Below are 26198 nucleotides of genomic sequence, written 5' to 3'. Positions count from 1 at the left end.
TTCCAACTTGAAGAAGGAATCTAAGCCTGGATTCCCAAAATATTCTGGTTATACAGAAAAATCTTCTTAGCAAAGGGGAAGGTATTTGTACACTATTTTAAGTGATAAAGCCAGGCCTGCTGGCAAGGTCAATCATCGAAGCAGTCTTTCCATTGTCCAGATCCCATCAAATAACTGAGATGCAGTCAGAATCGATCCATGGAATAAATCATTTGTTGATTGGAAGTTCAAAACTTACATAACCCCTATGGCTCAATGGCTCTACGCCATTTGAGATGAGCTGTTATAATTAAGGTTAAGTCCATTTTATATGTTATTTTGTTTTGTCTTGGATTTCTTCAATATTTCATTTTGTAAATTTTTCCAGAGTAAGTGGAGAGTAATTTATGAGTATGAATTCTTTGGCTTTTATTCTTGATTTTTATATCACATTTCCCACATTCTATTTAAAGTTCTATTCCTTACCAATATCACTGTTAGACAAAAAGTATTTTTAATTAGGTTTTAAATAAGATCGTTCAGGTTTTTAAATAAGATCATTTTAAATAAGATCATTCAAACACAGAATAACAATAATGTAACTCTATAGCAAACCTAACTAAAATATGAACTGTAACAATTAGTTTCAGTTGTGTAAACATTGCAATTTTAGGAAGTGAGTAAGCCTAGATAATGGAATGTACTTCTGATAGATATGCATAGGATTGCCATGTAAGTGACCTTTTACCAGCACTCCTCCTCCTCCTTAATTATACCCCACTTTATCTCTCCGAAGGGGACTCAAAATGGCTTAATATAAAAGAATCAGCATAACCATTTAAAACATACAAATATACAAACATTAAAACAGGATTAAATATAAACAGTACTTTAAAATTCCCAGTAAAAAAATAATAAAACAAATTCAAAGTTAAAAACCACAGCAACCCCTGAATTGATTTTAAGAACTTTAATCTTTAAGAGCCAGACTAAATAAGGACAACAAGGAGGGGGGGGGGCAGTCTGGCTTCCCTGGGCAGGGAAAAAGCCCCCCCCCCCCATTCCCATCAACCGAGCTTGAGATGGAGTTGGTGTAATGGAAATAGCTCACTGAAGTAAGGAGGTGACAGACCACAGTATCGGTCTCAATCAGTTTATTTTGGCCAATGCTGACAACCCAGCTTCACTGAAAAAGGAAACTGCCACCCCCTCTTTAGTCAGCAAGTAAGTTATTATATAGCATCTTACAGTGCATGAGCACAACAGTTTTTACTAAGTTTCTATTTCCCTGAAATCACCTGATTTACAAGAAATTACAAGGTTATATAAGTCAACTAAGTTTCTATTCTGTGCACATGTGCCCTTTAGCAATCAACTTTAGACACGTACACCACTGAGAAAGTTGCAGTTTCCTTTGTTTCCCTCTTAATGGGACCAAGAGAAGGGTCTTTCCTGAAGATCTCAGGGCCCGATCAGGTTCGTACAAGGGGATGTGATCAGCCAAATAGCCTGTACCTGAACGATGTAAGGTTTTAAATTATGCTCAGAAACAGACTGGCAACCAGTGGAACTGCTACTACAGGAAAGTTGTCCACTCCATGTAGCCAGGGATCTACTGACACCTATAGATGTCTACTCAAAAGGTCCACTGAATTCCGTGCAATTTTCTCCCATTTAAATGCATACAAGTCTTCAGGCTAAGATTTCTGTATCTGGGTTGTTGTAGGTTTTTTGGGCTATATGGCATGTTCTAGAAGCATTCTCTCCTGATGTTTCACCTGCATCTATGGCAAGCATCTTCAGGTTGTGAGTATGCTGGCCATAGATGCAGGTGAAACGTCAGGAGAGAATGCTTCTAGAACATGGCCATATAGCCCAAAAAACCTATAACAACCCAGTGATTCCAGCCATGAAAGCTTTCAACAATACATTTCTGTATCTTTTTATTTGCATGTGTTTCAGTGTTCTGTGACCTGTGGAGAAGGAATTCAGCAACGTGATGTTTACTGCAGACTGAGACACAGTGGACAAGTTAATAAAATGATGTGTGATCCTCTTACCCAGCCACCTAGTATAAAGCTCTGCACACGGCCTCCCTGTGCACAATACAAGTGGTTAGCTGATGAATGGCAAGATGTAAGTGTATGAGTCCAAGTTAAGTTAACTTAAATCATTAAAGATATTCGCAAACTCAGCTACAAGCATATAGGGAACATATATAGGTCTGCATATTATTGTTAATCTCATCTGGGGGAAACTCACAAGCTTGTGTATTCTTTACTCATTAATAAGTTTTCCCACCTTGGTATACTCTAATGCTTTAATCCACAAAACAATGGAGGATAGGTTAACAGGAAATGATTTTGATCTTCTTTTTTGGTGAACAGTAAGAAAATGCAAAAAAATGATTGATGTAAGGAACGTTTGAACAGCTCTCTAACACAGTAGATATGGAACATATAATCTGAATGAAATCAATTCCTTGGACTTTCTTTTGTTTCCCTCTTAGTGGGAAATAAAGCACTCAGTGCTTTTAACACTTATTATCTTACTTTCAGTTTTAGACATGCTTTTCTATAAAATATTTTAATATCTCAGTATCTTGTTTTTATAAACATGTTTGATCAGAATGACTGATTCCAGGACTCAAACCACATTCTTTTCATTAAAAACATGCCAACAGAAATATTTTATTTTATTGTGGGAAATAACTTAATTTACTCTTTTTATCTTCAGTGTTCTTTGTCGTGTCGAAAAAAAGAAATACACCGGAAAGTGAAGTGTGTAGATGAAAAGGGAAACCAAGTGAACGAAAGGCTGTGTAATCCTGCTGTAAAACCATCATCTATTAAAAAATGCAGAATGGCATCCTGTAAATTTGTTGTGATGACAATTGACTCATCACAGGTAGATATCCCTTTATAATGAGGTCTTTTATTTTATTCTTGAGGACAGCAAATGCTTAGGAGTACAAACAGTTGAAAACTCTTTCTTGAGTTATTGCAGCCTTCGTGTGTTTATTTTTAAAATGGAGTACAAACCATGATTATTGATTCGTGGTTTGTACTTTATCTGTTAATAACACTATATATTTTATATTGAATATCATTATAATCATCAACATCATTATCACTTTATTCATTTATATCCTGCTTCCCCGCAAAAACTGGAACTCAAGTGCTCCTTTGGACATGTAGGAGCCCTGCCTTGTTGTATAGTAGTATTAATCATTCCCATTATTCACTCAGTCATTTTCAGTCTGACCTGTTTAGTAAGCCAGGAGGGGCAAGCGTCTAGTACCAAGTGGTGCTTTTCACCTCTCCAAAGATCCTGTCCATCTCCCCAAGCTTCACAAATGGAAACATATCATTATCACTGAAAAGGAATGGATTAAAATTACCTCAACCAGACCTGTAACAACTATAGCATCCAAATTGGAACAAATCCAAGTAATTTATCTGCAAAGTGCCCCAGGGACACAAAAAAATGTGAGTTTCTTGTGTTGCTATCATAGTACGAATCAAGAAATAAGTGGGGTTATTGCGGTTATGAGATATGACCACTTGGATTAAAAATTTCATTTTCCTTCACAACTGGATTCCTTTCATTCACAGCGGTGTATTGGGTTAAACCCTTGTGCCAGCAGGACTGAAGGCTGACAGGTCACAGGTCTGAATCCGTGGAGAGCGTGAATAAGCTCCCTTTGTCAGCTCCGGCTCCCCATACGGGGACATGAGAGAAGCCTCCCACAAGGATGGCAAAACATCAAAACATCTGGCCATCCCCTGGGCAACATCCTTGCAGACAGCCAATTCTCTCATACCAGAAGCGACTTGCAGTTTCTTAAGTCGCTCCTGACACACACAAAAAAACCCCCAAAAAACAAAAAGAGAAATAATGCTGATCCAGGGGAATGCAGAATGCCAAGAGATTTTTGATCCCCAATGCTTAGTGGTATTTTTCTTACAAAATCCACACAGATCACACCAATACACACATTTTAAGAATGTTGCTGCACCTTTATGATTTTTGACTAGTAATATTCTTCAAGTTGACAGGTAGAAACTGATGCCCATTTTCATGGGACTAGCATGCATGAAGAATATATGTGTTCATTGTGTGACTATTTTTCATCATGTTAGTGTCCATCTGGTTGTAATCTTGAGTATCAACAGAAGATCACATACTGTGTAGAAGCACACAATGCTTGGAACACTCGTCCTTATGGCCTTCGATCAATAGCTTATCAAGATTGCCCAATGATCCAACCAACTCTGATCGATAAATGTGACATTCAGACTTGTCTACATGTTGCAACTTGGAAAGTTGGAAAATGGCATAAGGTGAGTGTAAGACATGAATCAAGTTAAGGTTCCTTAGTAAAAATAAAAAAGAAATGATGACGTCAGCTGTGATTTGCTTTATGGTCTTTTCAGTGAATGCTGTAACCTTTGTTTAGTGCTCAGTGCCTTGTGGAATAGGGGTAACAGAAAGAAGAGTGGAATGCATGACCGAAAATGGTTTATCCAGTGACTTGTGCCTTTCACATTTAAAACCAGTATCAAGAAGGAGATGCCATGCAAAAGACTGTAAGTAATTGCCATATAATTTAGATATATTCAGTGGAATGCTCCAAACATGAGCTTTAGCGTTTGGGGAAAGGGATATATTGGTAACTAAACTATTAGAAAGATAGAATAGATTAAAATGATGTAACATCGCTGCACTTATTTTTAGGTGAGAAGATAACCAGCTGCAAAGAAATCCAGATTAGAAAAAAGTTTCAAAAGGATGGTGAATATTTGCTTAACATTAAGGGGAAAATGATAAAGGTATAGTGTGATTCTTTTTATCTAAGTTGAGAGCAATATAAATTGAAGCCCTTATCACCTAAATTAATTCTAATTATTTCTTTCTATTTTGTAGATTTATTGTTCAGACATGTGGCTAGAAAATCCCAAAGAATATGTAACATTGGGTAAAGGGGAAGCAGATAACTTTTCAGAAGTATATGGATATCGGTACTGTGCTTTTCAAAATTCAAATATTTAAACAAATATCAGTGTTGTCTATTTGTAGAAATAACCATGTATTAATTAAAAATATATAGGAATAATTTAGAAGTATATACTGAAATCTGAACTTATCATTTTAGAATCTAGAAGTAAAATGAAATGCAATGTATAGGGCATTTTCTGTACTTTAGTCAGTATTATAGAGGATGCAGTGAATTCTGTCTTACCTGAAATATAGCAAAGAGCAGTACAAATAAATCAAATTGCTTGTCCCAACTAAAATACACCCAATGAATCAAAGGAAGTGACTCAGGTGACTGGTTGCCCTTGATTCAGTGGTTTGCTGAGGTTCAGGCCAAAACATTTTCATAAAGTGATTGTTTTTAATGGGAGGGCTATAGACATGTTTACTCCTCTCTTCCTGAAATCAATAGTACTTATCTAGACTTATCTGTAAATTTAACATAGCTAAATTGTGCAGCTATTTTAACTGCATATTAGTACATGTTTATACAATGCTCTGTGTAGCATTGAAGAAATCTAATATTTTTTTATCTTTCTCAGTTTTTAATATGGAACAGCAATGAAATGCATTATATGATTAAATATATTAAAGTTAAGGAATATTTACTTGTAGGCTGCAGAATCCATTTGAATGCCCTTTTAATGGAAGCAGACGTCAAGACTGCATGTGCAGAAATGACTACCCTGCCGCAGGCTACACCATTTTTAGAAAAATAAGAATTGATCCCAATTCTTTGGAAATTAAAAGTGAGTTTTGATGTTATACTTTCTACTTTACTTACTAAGGTGATCAGTCCCTTGTTGTTTGAGTACGACGGCCTTCCAAGTGTTGTGTCTTGTCAATGGATACATAGGTGGCTGTAGAGCCCTATTCTTGATCCATATGTTCTTTCATAGTGAGGGCATCGATTTCCAGATGAAAGGAAGTCCTGGTCAGGGTTGGCTTGATGAGCCTTCCTCTTGCTATGTTTCTCCCTTTTGCCCTCAATTTGAGCCTCTCCAAATTCTACAGCATTGTTGGTAACAGCTGAGCTCCAGTTAGAGCACTCAAGTGCTAAGCCTTTCCAATTCTCAGTGTCTATGCCACAGTTTTTAAGATTAGATTTTAGCCCACCTTTAAATCTCTTTTCCTGTCCAATAACATTCCATTTTATATTCTTGAGTTGGGAGTACAGTAACATGGCCAGTCCAGTGGAGTTGATGGCAGAGGAGCATTGCTTCAATTCTGGTGGTCTTTTCTTCTTCCAACATGTTGACATTTCTCTACCTGTCTTCCCAAGAAATTTGCAGGATTTTTCAGTGACAATACTGATGGAATCATTCCAGGATTTGAGTGTGACGTCTGTAGATGGTCCACATCTCACAGGAATATAACAGGGTTGAGAGGACTCTAGCTTTATAAACAAGCATTTTGGTATCCCTATGGATGTCCTGATCCTCTTTGCTTCATTCAGAAAAATACTGCACTCACAGAGCTCAGGCCGTGTTGTATTTCAGCGTCAATGATGATTTTTGTGGAGAAGGTGACTACCACAGAATTTCTGGCATTGCAGAAGGTTGGCTGGTGACTACTGAAAGAGCACTTTGGTTTTCTTCATATTCAGTGAGAGGCTGCACTTCTTGTACAATGCCACTGGTAGATCAGTACAAAGTACAAATGCAACGTATATGCCTAGTTGTGACATTTTGAAGGAAATACTATTTTCCTATCCACATACTATATGATATAGTGATTATATGGTGAGATGACAGGCAAATTCTTGTCTAAAGTATCCAATTTGCCACTGAAAGATCAGTGGCACATTAATCTTTAAAGTTCAAGACTTTGTGAGACATTCACACATTGTTGTTTTGCATAGGAAACAGCATTTTGTATGTGCAGGATACATTTACTGTCCATAAAATGCTATTTCTATGTAGGAAGATCTGTTAGGTGCAGATAATATTGTTTCCTGTGCGGAAAAAAAAATCTGTTTTTTGTGCAGAAAATGTTTCCAATGCAAAACAACTACTTGTGAATTTTGCACAGAATTTGTCCTGAATTGCAAGTACCATATCTCATTGCACACTCCCTTCTCCATTTGTGCGTGTGTGTGAGAGAGGGTGGTATGGCTATTATGTGATCACGACTATTACACAGTAAAATGCCCAGGCGAGTGGCCTATTTTTCCTAGACAGACAACAGAAAAGAGGGGCGGGGGGGTGCAACTATTATGTGGTGGTGACTATTAAGTGATGAAATACAGTACATTTTGAAAACTGCATCATTTTCAAATACTTGTTGCAGTGGGAGAATAACTGAAATTACATGTTGTTTCTTTCAAGGATAAAATTGATTATTAATTAAATTTGTGGGGTGTGGTTTTTTTTTTTCAGGATGATGCGGCAATGGGGGGAAATATTTTTCAAAGATTACTGGTTGCTAGGCAATGTGATGTGTAAAAAGGAAGAAAGATGGGAGCAAGAATAGTTGCTCATGGACCAAATCTAACCCATATCTGAAGGTCCATATTTATCCCCTGCCCTAGTTTTATGAGAAAGAGAATAGATCTCAAGCGGGGAAATAAATTAATATGCTTAATTTAAGATAATTGTAACACCCTGTGCCCATTGACATTTGTATCTCTCTCACCAATGTTCATATACTAATCAAGGATAATTTCCCTGTGTTATTTTTGATTCCTAGCTACTGATTTCCGATTTGCTCAGACCATACTTGGGAAGCCTGTTCCTTTTGCCACTGCTGGAGATTGCTATAGTGCAGCAAGATGCCCACAGGTACTGATACTGGAGGGACTACTATATTTCCTTTCTTAAATGTATATTCAGAATATTGAGTAATACCGAAGTAACTCTTCTTTTTTCTTCCTTTATATTCATTTCTATATCATTTGCAATTGATTTGAGCAATGACACCCATGGTTAGCTGACTTTGACTTCCTATTCATAGGTCTTTCCAGGAAATAGTTACTTATATTGCTATTAATTCATATTGGCAGGTGCAGTGAAATTGTCGAAATCAGTTCAACATGTGATGGAAATTGGTTCACTTAATTTACTTGAGTTCTTGACCTATTTCCTTTTTACCCTCCTCTTTTCAAAATTTCTGCTTTCAGCTAATCTGTTCTTTTTACTCCGCTCTCATCTTGGTTCCTCTTTACAGTATTTTGCCTGGTCTTTGCAACACGACACTGCCATCTTGTGACCTTCTCTTTAGTAACTCAGTTTTAGGAAAGCTAAAGTTATAAAGCTCTGCTGGATCCGTATTTGAATCAGGTCTTATGTGCTTGCTTTTGAGTACAGAGACAAAAATAATGCACATTTGCACTCTAAGAATGTACATTTAAAAGCAGGCATGGGCAAACTTCGGCTCTCCAAGTGTTTTGGACTTCAACTCGCGCAATTCCAAACAGCCAACAGGCTGTTAGGAATTGTGGGAGTTGAAGTCCAAAACACCTGGCGAGCCTAAGTTTGCCCATGCCTGATGTAAAGGGTAGAAGAGAGAGAAGAAACATTCTTATTTGTTGCTTAATTTGTTGCATACATCCAGATGAAATTTTTATTATGCTGCATCTGTCTGTCTGTCTGTCTGTCTCTCTGTCTAATAATAATAATAATAATAATAATAATAATAATAATAATAATAAGTTGATTTTATGCCCCACCTCCATCTCCCTGAAGGGACTTGGGGCGGCTTGCAAAGAGACAAGCCCAGAGAACACAGAGTTAAAATGTAATGCAATAAAACAAAACAAAACAAAACCAAATAGAAACATAACACATTAAAACATAACATCATAAAGACATTAACATGGGAGCAATAAAAGTGCTGAGTTCAGAGGGCTTTGAGTTTGTGCAAAATTCCTAGATAGAGCTATGGGAAAGTGCAAAAATTCAGTGGAAGGGATGGGAGAGTAATGTCCTTGGGCTTTATAATGTCAGGATTGTAGAGTGGAGGGCCATGCTAAAGTGACGGAACTTAAGTATTAAAGGGCCAGTTCTTTGGAACTGCCTAATCAAAGGCACAACGGAACCTTGAAAAAAAAAAAGACAGGTCCATCCAGAACTTATAGTGAGCAAAGACACAGAAGAATCACCAATTGGCCAGTTTTCTATACTATTGTGAAATCTGAATGTGTGTTGATCAAATTGTCTAGTCAGCTTGCTTCATCCTCACTTGCCACCTACAGTTCTGTGTGGATTGAAAGTGCTTTTTCAGTAAGTATCAATGGGTGAAAAATTATGGGGTTTTTTTTGTAACCAGGTATCTGAATTTGAAAAAATAGTTTAGCTTAGTCATTTAGGCCTCTGAATAATTTATTCATTCATTTATTTATTTGTGGTATTTGTATACTGCCCTTCTCAACCCCGAAGAGGACTCAATGTCTCTCCAATCTTGATGTTAATTATCTTTAATGTGTATTGGAAAATGTGTATATATAGAAAAGCAGAGCAGCCATATACAGAAGCAGCAATATGTGTTAGATATGCTCTAAAGTTGATCTATAGGCTTTTCTTTCCTCCACTTGACAGGGGCAATTTGGCATCAATTTGGCAGGCACTGGACTGAGGCTATCCAATACAGCAAAATGGATTGCTCAGGGAAATTACGCTACTGTTCAGATACATAAATCTCAAGTAAGTCGTTCTTTCAACAAAAGATGAGACAGTGTGTGGTTACTTGCTGGCTCCATTGAGGTTGGCTATTACTTCAGGAACTTTCTGTCAAGGTCTGAGGCACCACAGTTATAAAACAGAGACTTAACTGCAGAGATCTTTTAAAAGAAAGTAACAAAGGGAGTTGCAAGAGAAGATGGGAAGAAATTGATTTTTTAAAGGTAGCAAAGGGAAATGCTTCCAGCCTGCTTAAATAAGTCTTAGATAAAGCTGGAAAAGGTCCAAAGTTTTAATGAGACTGTTAAATGACTGGGAAACAAAGACTAAACAGTCCTGTGGTGTCATATGGGAGGCATGGGTGTGGGAGTGTGACCTGCACCAGATAACACCATCAAAGGAAGTGATGCCAAAATGACTTGCTATACATTTTTTGTACACTATTTCACAGAAATGTGTTTTTATTGCAAAATATATCCCCATTTTCTTTTGTAAGACCAGCCAAAATGTACACTTTCAATAGACCTACAAGTCTAAAACTCTATGCTAATTTACTCATTGACCTTTTTAATGCACATGTACTCCACAGAATCATAGAATTATAGAGTTTGAAGAGATCTCATGGGCCAGCCAGTACAACACCCTGCCAAGAAGCAGGAAAATTGAATTTAAAGCACCCCTGACAGATGGCCTTCAAAGAAGAAGCCTCCATTACATTCTGGAGCAGAGAGTTCCACTGCTGAACAGCTCTCCGTTAGGAAGTTCTTCCTAATGTTTAGGTGGAATCTCCTTTCCTGCAGTTTTAAGCCATTGCTCTGCATCCTAGTCTCCAGGGCATCAGAAAACAAGCCTGCTCCCTCCTCCCCATGACTTCCCCTCACATATTTAATACATGACTATGATGTGTCCTCTCAGCCTTCTCTTCTGCAGGCTAAACATGCCCAGCACTTTAAGCTGCTCCTCATAGGGTTTTTTCTCCAGATCTTTGGTCATTTTAGTCACCCTTCTCTGGACACATTCCAGCTTGTCAACATCTTTCTTAAATTGTGGTGCTCAGAATTGGACACAGTATTCCAGGTGTGGTCTGACCAAGGCCAAATAGAGGAGGTACCATGACTTCCCTGGATCTAGACACTAGACTCATATTGATGCAGTATGGGTGACACTATGGATTACCAGACTCTTATGTGAGCTTAAAGCTCCACTGCTCTAAGCTAATACATAACTGTATTGAGCTTACCTTCATTTAACAACAGATCTCTGCATTTTTCAAAAACTGGATATCATTTTTTGCATGGAGGGATATTTGGAAAACAGAAGTCAAAGGGCTTATAATACTATTTCTATCGTTCTATGGCTATCTTCTGCTGTTTTGTGTAGTAGTTACAGTTGCAATGTTGGCATAATTTCATAGTGAGCCTCAAATAGTGAACCCAGGTTTATTTCACTTGTATCAGATATTTGCATAACTGTGGTTTCTCATATACCTTTCAGGATGACACGAAAATATATGGAAGATGTGGAGGATTCTGTGGAAAATGTATTCCAAATGGAAACACTGGTCTCCAACTTCAGCTACAGTGAAAGAAAATGTCAGAAAAAAAGATTATTTAAGAATGAATACTGAAGGTGCTGTTGTTTTTACTGTTCTTCAACTGAGCAATGTTCCTTTGCTCAGATTTTTTCTTCTACCATCAAGACAATAGGCCATAAAGACCCTAGGTTAGGGATTCAAATAATTTACTCCTGCATTCGTTGTCAAGTAAGAATGTGCATAAACAGTTGTGATAATTTTTTTTGTTTTGTTTTTTTCAGAGACAATAAGACATTTCAGTGAAAGGAAACTGAAAGAAAGGGTCTGGTAGTTTTCCTCCTGTAGGTCCTTGCACATCTTGAAAGTGGGGAGGGAAGGCTACAATGGCAATCACCCCAAATTGGGGCAGCAGAGTTGAGCAGCTTGTATGGAGTAAATCCAATACTTTCCACTTGTGTTGTTTCTAGCCAGTTGATCTATATCGGAGGTCCAAACAGCCACAGTAGGGAGCTTATTCAAAGCATGGCAGCTCTGCTGGAAGCAGCACACAGGTCTTGTATTTGGCAGTGCTTCTCACTTGGCTCACTCCCTGTACATACCAGTGTGGGATTGCAACAGGTCTTGGGATAAACAATCAAGCCCAGTTGTGGAGCTTGTTTCCAAAAGGTACCAAATCCATCTGAACAAATTTTTATAAAAAAATTTAAAAGTGCAGGGGATATGTATTCTTTTGTCATAAAATGCAATTTTCCAAGCTTTGTACCCAAGTGATTTGATACATTTGGATACTAGTTCTGATCTGTACATAATATTCTATTCCCCACCCAAAATGTGCTTCCACTATAACTAATTTTTCTGGGCTTGGTACTTTGGGAAACATATTCCACAATTTACCAATTATAAAAGCTGCAACAGGGGAGAGGAATTCCCCTCTGCCTGGGTCTTTATTCTAGCTTAAGAGGGTTTCTGGGTTGCTATATGTTCTCCCAAGCCCCTCTGTTCACCTCCATAGGTATTTTCCCAAGCTGGGAATCTTAGGGGAGCACATCATACCCAGCTGGTGCACTAATATTTGATTGAATCTCAACCCCAGGACTACATCAGATCTCAAACTATTGCATATGTTTGCTCAGATGCACTACAAGAAGGGCACTGATTTCAGGAAAGGTGGCACCGGAGATGAAGGTTTAAATGTAAAACTTCACATGCGTTTGGTCACAGAACTAGTGAGTATAGGCATCTCTATGGCCCCTTCTACACTACCATATAAAATCCAGATTATCTGATTTGAATTGGATTATGTGGCAGTCTAGACTCATGTAATCCAGTTCAAAGCAGATAATATGTTTTTTTTTTGGATTATCTGATGTGATAATCTGGATTATATGACAGGATAGAAGGGGCCTAAGTGCATGAAGCTTTAGGAACAATTGTCTTGGTGCTCCAGACCCGTTGCCAAGAATGAACATGGCAGAAAAGTTCATTCTTGGCACCGGGGTCTGGAGCACCTACGGCACATGAATACCCTTTCCTTAGAGAGCCCCTGGATTACCCAAACTACCATGTATCTAAAAGTAATGTGTATTCACACATGCCTAATGCTCTATCTCATACACCACACAACACCACACAACATACTTTATTCAAAATTAAAACCTGTGTAGGCTCGTTGTAGACCTATTCAGAAACTAGTAGGTATGATTCTATATAGCATAATGTAACGAAGAGAGTTCTTGCTTGCTAGCTTGCTTACATCAGTTATACTGTAAGATAAGATAAGAGAGAGGATGTTTGAAAGGTGCTACATGCAGCAGTGCAATCCTAAACATGAATAGAAAAGAGTCACATGGTCCTGCCAAATTAAACAATTTTATTATAGCACAAGCATTCATAGCCCATGGCCCATGAAGGCTCATGCTATAATATCTTAAGTCATCATGTTCCCAGAAGGGTTCTTTGTTGTTTATTCTGCAGCAGACTAGCTTGACTACCTACTTGGAAGCCTCAGCACATCTACTTGGATTTATGTCCCCCTAAAGTCAATGAGATTTAGTCTATATCACGTTTGCTTAAGATTGCATTCTTCGGCGGTGTTTGTGGAACACAAATATATCTGAGTGGTGCATAATCAATATCCTTTCTGCTGATACAATTGATTTAACATTTTTATTGTGCTCCTGTGATTTTTTTTTTAAAAAAAACAATCATAGTTACTGGTGCTCAAATAGAAGCAGCAGCTCAATTTCAGATATTCTAGAAATGTGCTTATGTAGAATACAATGATACTATTACTTCTCTCAATCTAGACATTATAGCCTGTTGATGCAGCCTAAAATAGAATTGCTTTTTTTAACTGCTTCATCACATTGTTGGCTCATAGTCAGTTTGTGGCCTACCAAGACTCCTCAATCCCTTTCACACATGGAGAGAAACTTTCCACGTCTAACTGTCTAGCCTACATTTACTAGCTTGTTTGCAAGAATATTCCAAGGGACTTGGGCCCCTTCCACACAGCTGAATAAAATCCCACATTATCTGCTTTGAACTGGGATATATGGCAGTTTGAACTGGAACCCAGTTCAAAGCAGATATTGTGGGATTTTTGCCTTGATATTCTGGGATATAAGGCTGTGTGAAAGGGCCCTTAGTGAAATCAAGGTATGCTTCATCCACAGCATTTCTTTATCTTCCAAGCTTGTAAATCTGTTAAAAAAAAGAGATAAGATAGGTCTGGCATGACTTGTTTTTGAGAAACTCATGTTGACTTGGGTACATCTGTTTGAATGCATATGAACATTCACCTAATATTCTGAACATATTCACATCACTAGATTCAATGGAATCCAGTTTAGGCCTCCAATTCTCTTAAATTTTTTTTGCTTACATGAAACAAGAATTTGGTCTGCCTATTAGGAGAAGAATAGCGCATAAATTCCAAGCTCTAATCTTTCTCTTTTCCTCTTCTTCCAAACAAAAGGAAAAGCCATGGAAAGTTTCTCTTATCTCTTTAAACTTAATTCTTTCATATATGTACACATGGGAAGCTGCCTATGATGCTTTAGCAGATAGTTCAAACCTGGTTTTATTTATCTAACCATGGTTAGATCCTGGTTCTTATTTTTTACTGTCTTCCCCACACTGAGGACCCTTCCACAAAGCTGTATAAAATCCACATTAAACTGGATTATATGGCAGTGTGGATTCAGATAACACAGTTATACAGCTGTGTGGAAGAGCAATGAGAAGAGAAGGAGTGTCACATGAGCTTAAAGCTTGTGAAAGTTTATGCTTGCGACTAGAAAATATGGTTTCATGTTACATCAAAACCATCATTATTTCGTCAAAGAGACCCCATCTGTGTCTAGTCCTTTGTGCATATAACAGATTCCTCCACAAAAAAGTTGAGAAAATGACAGAACTTTATTATAGAAAGTCCATTGCATTCTGGTTAAAACATACACACATGCTACCCTCAGAGGATCTGTTGAAATATGCATTGCAATGTGATGTCACAGAAAGGGAGCTTGTGTTTTAAGATTATTTAAAGCACGGTGGATGAAACCGCTGAGCTGCTGAGCTTGTTGACCAAAAGGTTGCAGGTTCGAATCCAGGGAGTGGCATGAGCTTCCACTGTCAGCCCCAGCTTCTGCCAACCTAGCAGTTCGAAAACATGCAAATGTGAGTAGATCAATACGTACTGCTCCGGCGGGAAGGTAACAGAGGTGTCTATGGGCAACCCCCAGAGTTGGACACGACTGGACTTAATGTCAGGAGACAACCTTTACCTTTACTTTTAAAGCACAAAACATTATCTAGAATTTCTTTCTAAAAACCAGATTAAGTACATAGCTGCTCAGATTTTGCAAAGTATGTTGTGTCATAGATGGTTACACTTTAATTTTGTTATGGTGCCTGTTTAAGCCAAATACCAGCAAAGGGTACAAGCTTTATTCCACTCACATCAATGGCGAAACTCCCATTAATCTTAATGGATTGCATTGCACCCTAAAACATTAAACCAAATATGAATTAACTGCCAGTAAATATTGGTAGATAAAATGGCAGCTAGACTAGTGTTGCCCACAAATGCATTTAAATCAAAGACTAGGTCATGCTGTAGGATTTAAAGCAGTTTTCTTTTAGCTAACATACAGATAACTATTTTGTGACCTCTGTATCAGAAAAGTATTTTTGCACTATGTGCTTTAAACTTGTATACAAGAAAACTGTAACACTATTTTCCTAGAAATGTTTACATTGACCATACAATCTTATAAATTATTTTTTAAAAATCTCTATGTAATAAATATGCTATGTGACCATTACCTAAATGCCTTCGTGTCCTTCTTTGTACTAACAAATCACCATGAGGTCAAGAATGTTAGTTGGATAGATGCACGTAGAAAAATTTGAATGCTGCCACATATCCCCTTGGACAAATTGATGTACTGTAAATATTCATGAAGCTTTTTTGGATTTGCTACAAGTCTCTACACAAAGGAGTTACAAGGACTAACACTCAAGAGCTGCTCCCTTGTTGCTATTCACTCTTCTCACTACTCACATAGTGAGCCAGTGATTGCTTCTTTCCATCCAGTCTTTTTATTATCCATCACCTGGGCCACACAAAGTCCTGGAGCTATTCTACATTGGTAAATAGATAAAAATACCCAATAACTTAGAAGTGTTTTTTGATTCCATGAGAACTCCAGTATATAACACTATCCCATGTCCACAGGAGTGTTTATGGGTACAGAATAAAGGCTATCCCACAATATTAAACAAACAGAGCCAGATAGTTCATATTCAAATGTGGTGAACTATCATATTTAATCATGCAGATCCAGAATAGGTCACTTGCGAACCCACCACCAAGACTCTACCCCTGGAAGACAGTCACAATTGGCTACGAGTAATAACCTATGATTATGATTAGTCCTTCTCTTTTGCCAAAATATAACAAACACTTTAAAACAAAGCTATTGCAATTTCCAGTTAAGTGCAACAATGAAAATCTTTAAGCCTTATCACACAAGCTTCTTCTTCTTCAATTGCATTGTCGCTCTACATAATCCTATTCAAGTGAGATTGCTATCTTTCCTGCCGCACCTTCAGAACCAGTGTGGGATTGCAGCATCTGTTGGCCTGAAAGCAGTGTTGCATGCAGCATTTTGGACAGCCTGCCTACTACTTCCCCCAAGATATTATCCCCACCTGCTTTCATTGTTTAGCAGCCTCCCAAGCACTACTAAAATGCTTCTGGTCTCATGTATTTAAGGGATACTGAACATGTTGACATGCCAGATGGAAGGCACATCAAGCAAACCATTATCGAGATCACCTAACATCTGGAAATTGATGTTCTCATTTTGATAGACCATACCAATCTAGACTAGATCTCTACAGTTACTTATGGACCCACCAGCAAGACACTACTTCTGGATGACAATCAGAAGTTTCATGATTCAACCTGTTATTGAAAAGTTTAAAAAATAGCACTTCTCAGTATAATGTGTATTCATATTTCTCACATGGGAAAACTTACTGACTCGAGTATAAGCCAAGGGTGGGAAATTTACATTAATTACATGTAGGTTACATGTTTTTGAATATTTACCATATTTCAAAGAAAAACAGTAAACTAGCTCTGTAAGTGGAAAAGGAGGGTTAACAAAAACAATATGGTATCAACAATAATTCAATAATAATAATAATAATAATGATTTATTTGTACCCCGCCCTATCTTCCCATGGGGACTTCCAACATAGTAACGGGAAAAAATTCAATGCCTATATAAACAAAAGAAACCATTAACATTTCAAACAAAAGACAATACTAAACATTGTACAATAAGTTGAAATAAACAGTAGCATTAAATAATTATCATTAAAATCAACTTAAAAAACAGCCGAGGTAAAAGTACTGTGTCCACTGGCATCATCTCTGGCTGTTGAAAAATAAACCTCTAGTTTTGCCTTCAACCCATCTATGTCTCATTTGGCCTTCTGGGAAGTTTAACACACCAGGTATAGAACCCGTGATTATTTTTTTAATACTTAATAATTTTATTCCATGGTTTCTGGCTAACTGTTCTACTAGCCCCTGATTTCAGAGAATTCTAAATGGTAGACAAATGAAATTCTTCAAGTTAAGGGCAGCTGAGAAACAAAATTAAAAGGTAACATAAATACATAAATATGGCCAGCAACTAGAAGGTTTATTGGAGAATACTTCTATTATTCTGATGTTAACAACATTACTACTAACTGTTCAATATAGTTTGCAAATATTATAATAACAATTACAGGAATAGGTATGGCTTTTATTTTTTAAATGCCTTCCATTATAGCTGGAACAGGTGGGGAAAATTTTTGTCTCCCTTGTAATGTTTCTATGCAGTCACTAGATGTCAGGAGAATACAGCAGAAAAGGCAGAACAAAAGCTTGCATATTTGATAAATGAGATAGACAAGCTTACTGAAAACTATTACTGTCTATTCAGTACAGGGAGCTCAGAAATTGGTTTCCACTGCAAGACTGACCTCCGCTGGTTCCTTATTAGTACTATACATTTCATACATCGGCATGGAGTATGTATTGAATATACTGAATAGTGTACATCTAATTGTTGGATCTAAATACTTGTTCTTGGATGAGAGATCATCCATTTCAGAGGACAGATATAAGTGCTGAGCAGAATTCTGGGAAATGTAGTTTACGACAGGGCCTTTTAAATTCTCTGGCACAGGACTCCTCGCCTTCCCAAAGTACATTTCCCAGAATTCTGTGCTTTCTCAGTCTCTTTCCTAGTGAAGTGTGCTTTCTCCCTGCTGCCTCCCTCTCCTAATTGCAAAAGGCCATTAATTTAAATAGGAAAGGCAGTCTTTTTGGCTTTGCTTCCTTGTGCTGAAATGACTTTGGGAGGCTTCTGAGATTTACAAAATCCAAACATAAAGGTATTGAGTAAGTTTTGATTCTTGAAGTTTTGGTATAGGTCATGCCCACACGTTGAATATCATGTTGCAAACATGAATTTAATGAATTGATATGACTTATGATGACTGACGAAAAAATTGCACACCCTTACTTTCCAGATGTTGAACTGCAACTCCCAGTGGCCCTAGACACATGGTCATTTGTAGATTTCAACACACACATCCACTGGAACGCCTACCACCTAATCATATTGAGAAATTTCCCAGTCTAAGGACACTTCAGACACTTTTCAAGCATGGGGAGGCACTGAGCTCATCACATGAGTTAAACTACTCTGGCTGTTGTGCATAGCCCTCCATGGTTGAAAAGAGGCAGAAATGTCCTGAAAGGAGGAAACTCTGGCAATCTGACCTCATCACATTGTGAAATTGCCAACGCACCTTGTCCTGTCCCCACCATGTGATGAAGTAAGGAGGAAGGGCATACAAGGTGTCATGAGCTGCCCTGCGTGCCTTCCCTTTCACCGGTGATTTCCAATGCAATGACACAAGGGCCGTGTGAAGAGGTGGTTAAAGGGACATTCACCCATGCTTCCCCTCTCAGTGTGATCAGCAGGGTTTTTACAAAGAAATCTCACATCTCCAACCAATTGGTAATCTGAACATAGCATTTCCCTTGGTGTGCTATGTGCCCTTCTGCTCACATGCAATAATGCAAAGCTCAATAAGTATCTTTTGTAGATAAAGCTATAAGTACCACTAAAAACTATCAGTAGCTCCCAGATTAATGCTTTTTGGAGTTAACATGAAGTCGGTGTTCATTATATTAGGATGGTGGCTGTTCTGAGGTATGCAGTTCATTACTCTGACCACTCAGTGACAGCATTCCTACATAGCAAATTCCAGACTTAATTGAACTATCCAGGAAAGGAAAATCTAGATCTGAAGGTCAACTTTCTAAGCACTTGGATGTCTGGCCCCATCTGAGAAGGAAAACATAGCTTGAAACCACTGGAAAACAATACTTAGCCTATTCTCTACTGATTAAATACCTTCAGTAATTTCAAAAACTAACATGGTTTCTCATCCACATGAATGCATGCATCTGTTGTGTATTGTATGTTTTGGTCACAGGAAATTTCTTCCAGAAGAACAAGGGTCTAGGCCAGGGGTCATCAAACTTTTTAAACAGAGGGCCACATCACAGTCCCTCAAACTGTTGGAGGGCCGGGTTATAATTTGAAAAAAATATATGAATGAATTCCTTTACACACTGCACACATCTTATTTGTAGGGCAAAAAAAACACCCCCACTTAAAAACAATACAATAATTAAAATGAAGAACATTTTTGACAAATATAAACTTAATAGTATTTCAATGGGAAGTGTGCGCCTGTTTTTGGCTGAAGAGATAGGATTGCTGTTGTTGTGTGCTTTCAAGTTGTTTCAGACTTAGGTTGACCCTGAGTGAAGGCCGGCTAAATGACCTTGGAGGGCTGTATCTGGCCCTCGGGCCTTAGTTTGAGGACCACTGGTCTAGGCATTATGAGGTAATTTAGTCTTTGGGGCCCTGAGATCACAAGTTCAGAAGTACAGGGTGAATGGTCTGATTAATGAGCAAGACACTTGTGTAAGGGAAACAAAGAGAAATAAACTTTATTCTAGGTACATTTATGCCTATGATAGGTACATAATGAAGCCTGTATTATACTTATTGGAAGAGCATGTCAGCAAATTGTCCTCTTTTAGGTCATCATACTTGTAGACCCACTGAGAATATCATACCCAAAATATATGCAGTCATGTGAATTGGATTGGTTGATTTATCCTCCCCCTCCCCTCTGGCCCCAGATAGCTATCACACAAACAGCAATAAACATCCTCAACCACCAATAAACAGAATAAAAAGTTAAGTGACATAGATTGTATTTGTACAGAGGGTAATAACAACAATAACCTTCAGTCCTGCTCCAGTGACCTTCATAAAAAGGCTGGGGGGGGGGGGGCAACCTACACTTTTTCATGCACTTGGTGGGCTCCCTTATCCATAAAGGAAATGTTATTGAGTACCTAGCATTCAAAAATATAGCCTCAACTTACTTAGACGATCCCTCGTTGCCCGAGTAAGATTGTCCTCCAAGTGTGATATCCTGGCGGTGGGTATGAAGGGGACTGTGGAGCCCTATTCTTGACCTGCATGTTATCCCACAGTGAGGGCATCGGTTTCCAGCTGGAAGGTGGTCCCAGTTGAGATTGGCTTGATGTGCCTTCCTATTGGCACATTTCTCTCTTTCACCCTTCATTCGTGCCTCTTCAAATTCTACAGCACTGCTGGTCACAGCTGGCCTCCAGCTAGAGTGCTCAAGTGCCAGGGCTTCCCAGTTCTTGGTGTCTATGCCACAGTTTTTAAGGTTGGCTTTGAGCCCATCTTTAAATCTCTTTTCCTGTCCGCCAACATTCTGTTTTCCATTCTTGAGTTCGGACTAGAGTAACTGCTTTGGGAGATGGTGATCGAGCATTCGGACAACTCGACCGGTCCAGTGGAGTTGATGGCGGAGGACCATCACTCCAATGCTGGTGGTCTTTGCTTTTTCCAGCATGCTGACATTTGTCCTCCTGTCTTCCCAAAAGATTTGCAGCATTTTACGGAGGCAGCACTGATGGAATAATTCCAGGAGTTGCATGTGACATCTGTAGATAGTCCATGTTTCGCAGGCATATAGCCTCAAGGGTTGGGTGAGAAGGATTACCAGGAAGGGCTGGTACATGGCATAGAATGAAGCCATCTGTGCCCTAACCACTTAACTTTCCCCTGTTTTACACCAGGAACCCTTTCCCACTACACATTATAATTCCACTTTAAGTTCCAAGGCAACAACAAACCTCAGTATTCTATGAAATCATGAGGTCTATTGTTTTGTGAGCCATCAGAGCTCACAAATTTTAAACAATATTCCTAAACTGCAAAATCTGGAATAGGAGTTCCATACACATATGTCATGACAGTTAAATCGAATCATAGTATTATAATTGTGTACTATGAAAGGACTCTTTCAATTTATCTATTCAGGCCCCAAGACCATTTATATTGCTATCTCCTTGATTCTCCTAGGTCTTCTAACTCCTCCTCCTCCTCCCTCTCCTCCTCCCCTCCCTCCAGACCCATGATCTATGTTCCTTCTTAAGTCTAGACTTCAAAGAATTAAATTAAACCCCACATAAAAATAATCTCCGGTATTTCTCTTTATACAATTTTCTATTCCCCCCACCCCAAATGTTAGGAGATGGTCTTTGCCTGGCATATACACACATCATGCCCGTGAGGAAAGAGATGATCCAAGACTAATGAAGATGCCACAGCCTGTGTCAGGTCTGGCAAATAAAAGCAATTCTGGAGATAAGGCACAGACATTATTAAGTGGGCGGAGGGGCTCTCAGTCATCCAGACATTGTCAATACACATGCAGCAAGGCACTGATAAAAAAGCAGTGGTCAAGACTGAGCATTTCACCTGTTCTGCAGATCATCTTAGCTACTTTGTCTGCTGCCTTGGGGACTGAAATAGTTCTGCATTAGGTTTGAAAGATAAAAGTCTTTCCTAAAGATAAGGCACATTTGGCTCAGGTTATTCCCTCAGCCTTAGGGGAAGATCTCATTTCAATGGCGATGTCAGAAACCCAAATAGTATCAGTACAAAAAAAAAATATTTTTTCCAGTATGCCCAAGGACTGATTCTGTGAAACTTATCATCTATTGATTTGCTATTAATAGTTCAAACTCCTGTTTGTAACTTAGCAATTATTAAGTGGCAATTAAAATGGGAGAGTATTACTTGTCTGGACTACAGCGCCTGGAAATCCCACAAGCAAGACCACTGACGATTCTAGGTAGGAGATTCTGGAACAGTAACCCAAACAAATATCGTATGAGCCCTGTTTCATGGAAGATATGTCCCTGAACTTATTGTGGAAACAAGAAACTGTTTATAAAAATGGAACCTATTGAAATGAACAACTGCCTCTAGACATTACCATAGATGATAATGATGATAATGATGATGACGATGTTTATGTATACCCTGCTTTTTCTCTCTGCAAGGAGACTCAATGTGGCTTACATTAAAAGCATTTCAATACAGTTTAAAATCTACAAATATACAGACATTAAAAAGAATTAAATATCATTGGTATTTTAAAAAATCAGTTTAAATCCATAAAAAACAGAGTCTTGCTGGAAGATCAGGAAAATTCCTAGAAGTATTTTCTTTAGAAATTTGCTAGGTCTTCCAGCAAGACTATTATTACTTCCAGTGGAAACATTCCATAGAATTTCCTGAAGGTCCTAGAAAATTGCTGGAAAGGACACAATTTGTTGAATGTAAGTAGGTTAAACTATGGATACCACTCTCACTGATACAGGAACTGTCTGTAGCTCTGATGCCAACTGACATGGTAACATCAAGCTACTTTACAATGGAACATCTCAGCTATATAAAGTAAAACATTGAGTCGCCGAATTAGGCTGAAAAATGCGGTATAAAAATAAAGTAAAATAAATAAATAAATAAATATCAATGTATCGGGAATTGAGGATGAAACAAGCCAGATGGAGCGCCATCTTTACTCTAGATCTCTCCCTAAAACTGTTTTCCTATACATATGTGTAACTTTAACATGCCTTAAAAGAACACTTTGGAGTGTTGAAACCATAAAACAGTGGTCCATTGAAAAGTTTCTTAAATTTATAGGAAATATCTTTCTTAAGACCAAGAGACACTAGATTGTAAGCAGGGTTTTTAGATCTACAATTTAGTAAACGAAACAAAAATGCTCATTTGGGAACATGAGATAAACCATTTTGAGAGTTGGGGATACTATGTTGCTGCCAGAAACACTGCTTCCTGGTTGCTAAAGTATTACTAAAGATGTAGCATTCCTGGCAGAATTTAAAAGGGGAGGAAATGTGTGGTTTTGCATGATTTAAAGTGGCGCCCACTGCCTTCTTTATTAATTCCAAGTGATGTTTTATTAACAGAGACAGAACCCTGCATTTGAGTCCAAATTTCTGTATCACACAACTTTCTTGTCTGAATCCTTCAGCCAAGAGTGTAACGTGAATGGTTTCTGCCAAGCATTCATAAAACTCTTGATGAACTGAGATCTTCAAGTAGAGTGAGATTTAGGAGGCTGGCAAAAAGCATATGGAAGAGGAATAATTCATCCCAAATCAGTTTGGCTTCCCAAAGGAAACTAAGATGCCTTTGTAATAAACACTTTTAAATATCTTGGAGTCAGTGGCCTCTTTCAGATATTTGGCATGTGTAACTATTTGCTCCCATATTTTTTTCTGATTTACTTACTCAGTTCAGGGTAGATAACTAGAATATGTGCGGTTTACAGAATGCTAACACTGAGATGTCTATGAAGTAAAGATTATAGTAAAGATTAAAAACGTGTACAGATCAAGAACTTTTAGATTGCTATTTTAAAAGCACTGTGGAAGGAGATTTAATTATACCCAATGTTGTGGCTGAAAATTATTCACATTAGCCTTAAAGTATGAACCTCTAAAGAGGAGTCATAAAATAGTCTGGTACACAGTCCCCCAGACTATTGGTGAGTCGAACCATAGTTTGAAGGAAAAAAAAGAACGAATATCACACATATCTTATTTGTAGTGCAACCCCCATGAAACAACAACAACAACAACAACAACAACAACAATCTTTATTTATACGCTGCCACCATCTCCCCAAAGGGGACTCGGGGCAGCTTACATGAGGCTAAGCCCAATCAACAAATTACAACAAAATAAAACCAAAAACACATGCAACAAACAACATCATAATTACATAAAACATATGAATACATTAACAATATAAGATTACAATAAACACAGTCACAGTGACAACGGGTGGCTACATGTGCGAGAAAATAATTTTAAAACTGATTAAAAACTAATTAAAAACACAGGTGAGATAAAAGGAGAAGCAGGTTATTTGCGGAGGGGGGCTCTTTAAAACGGGGATTTTGAAATTGAGCTTTTCATTTCAATACAATATTTGAAATGAAGAACTTTAACCAACATAAACTTACCAGTACTTTAATGGGACGTATGGGCCTGTTTTTGGCTGATGAGACAGTCAAGTTAATTAGGATTGTTGTTGTTGTTGTGTGCCTTCAAATCATTTCAGACTTAGGGTAAACCTATGGATCTCATCACACGATGGAAATTCAGTGTCCTAGGATGCTTCTGCATCAGTTGACCCATCAAGCCCTACACTGCCCACCACACAATGAAGTCTCACTTCCAGTGGGGCGCCATGGGTCATCTGGGGCAGAAACGTCATAGATGCTGCGCCACTTTCCCATGTTCATCTTGTTCCTGATTAAAATTGATATTGTTAATTGTACATAAGTCTATTTCCTATTGTACATTTCATTTACCTACCAAACACAAGGTTTGTCTAGTTGCACATTAAAATGATGCTAGTTTTTTAAAACCCTCTAGAATAAAATGCTGTGTAACAATTAGTTCATAGTTGCATGTAATCCACACTGGTTAATTTTAGAAGACCACATTATGAACTCTTCTGGTGAAACAAATCCAAGAGATAGGTATGGATGTTGCCAGATTACTTCACTGTGATAGATTTGAAATCAAGCATGCCCTGCAGGAAATTCTAATGACACTTGGGAATGCACTTTGATTTGTTTGGGAAGTTGCACCTGAGTTTATTGATAACAGTGGAAAGAAAAGCTATTTTTTGGCTTAGAACATAGTCCCCAAAGTACCTGCTGTGGAGACTGGTAGATCTCAATTGTCACTTTTACATTAAACACACACTCACGTTTAACCAAAGCCAGAGTAAGCACGTTACTGCAAGCTGTGTATCAGATGGTGGCTGCCTAACAACTGCCCTAAATGGGAGGATATATTCAGTCCCTTGACAAACAGGCTTACATATCACATAGTCAGTCGGTAAAGCTTTCCACCAGTCCTGTAGAAATACTTGTTAATATGGCTTTTTGATCTTCATTTAAACATCATATCTTTATTTTCAAGGCACAGTGTAATATGGATAATTACACCAAGGCTGTTTCCAAACCAAGCCTGCTCCATAGCTGCTCTGGCTACTCCAATGAGGGGTCTACACATACTGACATAGAAGCATCCCAAAGCCATTTTGCAGTCCACATGTCGGCCATGCCAACAGCACACCAGCACTGGTGTCCTCTTCATGAGGCCACTGCCGCCACTGCTATTTTGCTGTCTAGAAGCAGCTCCTGGGTAAAGCCTTGCTTGCAATGTTGCTTCTCTTATAGCCAGCAAGGCTTTGCCTGGGAGTTGCTTCTGACTAGTAAAATAGTGGTTGGTCTCCTTGACATGTGGACAAAGAATTGCCCCAGATCCAGTCTGCTCCAGCTGTCCATTTGTCAAAAAACACCAGCTTCCGCTCCAGAGCTTCCAGGAAATTCTAGAGCAACCTGCAATTCCCTTTCGTGACAATAAAAGGCAGAATCAACTGTACGTTGTGTGGACAACTTGCAGAAGACTTGCAATGAGTATGTTTTATTTGGCTCATGTAGACAAATAAGACTTGTTCCCTAACACTTGTCTCCGATTGTAGGTAGCCCAGTAGCAATCTTACAAACTGGAGCTTTTTGGCATGGTTTGAAAAGTAACCTTTTTGGACTACATCTCAAGGGAATTCTCAGAGTTATAGTTCAAAGAATGACCTTGCTATGTCAGAGGGGACTGGGAGTTAAGAGTCTTCCTTCCTTCCTTTTTTATGTATGATTTTAGTGTTCATGGCTGTGATTTTTCTGACAGATGTCAGATTGTATCATAGACAGATCATTTCCAAATGAAAGAAGAACCAGTTCCAATTTTGCCTTCGCAAAGTTGAATTGCAGGGAACTGATTTTTCCAAAGCTGTCACGCATTTACTCCATTGTGACATATCACAGCACTATATATACTATTTGGAAGCAAACAAGGGAACATTTTCTAATTTAAAAAGACTTTGACAAAAAAAGGAGACTGAGGAGGAGAGGGAGGAAGAGGGAAATATTTACATAAAGGTGGCCTTGGT

The 26198-nt window shown here is 38.3% G+C and overlaps 1 protein-coding gene across 3 annotated transcripts in view; it reads left to right on the top strand.

Annotated features, from left to right (window-relative positions):
- ADAMTS20 (ADAM metallopeptidase with thrombospondin type 1 motif 20) overlaps window positions 1-15463 on the top strand; it is an 83208-nt gene extending 67745 nt beyond the window's left edge. Inside the window, exons 26-35 of one of the 3 annotated variants that reach the window (XM_060777582.2) lie at window positions 1942-2115; window positions 2716-2886; window positions 4122-4322; window positions 4439-4568; window positions 4717-4811; window positions 4906-5000; window positions 5632-5765; window positions 7705-7796; window positions 9552-9656; window positions 11127-15463. In XM_060777582.2, coding sequence (XP_060633565.2) covers window positions 1942-2115; window positions 2716-2886; window positions 4122-4322; window positions 4439-4568; window positions 4717-4811; window positions 4906-5000; window positions 5632-5765; window positions 7705-7796; window positions 9552-9656; window positions 11127-11216 — 1287 coding nt within the window. In that variant the 3' untranslated portion in view covers window positions 11217-15463. Of the gene's footprint in view, window positions 1-1941; window positions 2116-2715; window positions 2887-4121; window positions 4323-4415; window positions 4569-4716; window positions 4812-4905; window positions 5001-5631; window positions 5766-7704; window positions 7797-9551; window positions 9657-11126 lie in introns of those variants that run through there. The other 2 variants (XM_060777580.2, XM_060777581.2) reach the window with 2 other exon arrangements.
- Window positions 15464-26198: the final 10735 nt, after the last annotated feature.

The sequence above is a fragment of the Anolis sagrei genome, chromosome 5 (assembly GCF_037176765.1).
Source record: "Anolis sagrei isolate rAnoSag1 chromosome 5, rAnoSag1.mat, whole genome shotgun sequence".
Lineage (NCBI taxonomy): Eukaryota > Metazoa > Chordata > Lepidosauria > Squamata > Dactyloidae > Anolis > Anolis sagrei.
This window is presented reverse-complemented; position numbering and strand designations above follow the sequence as displayed.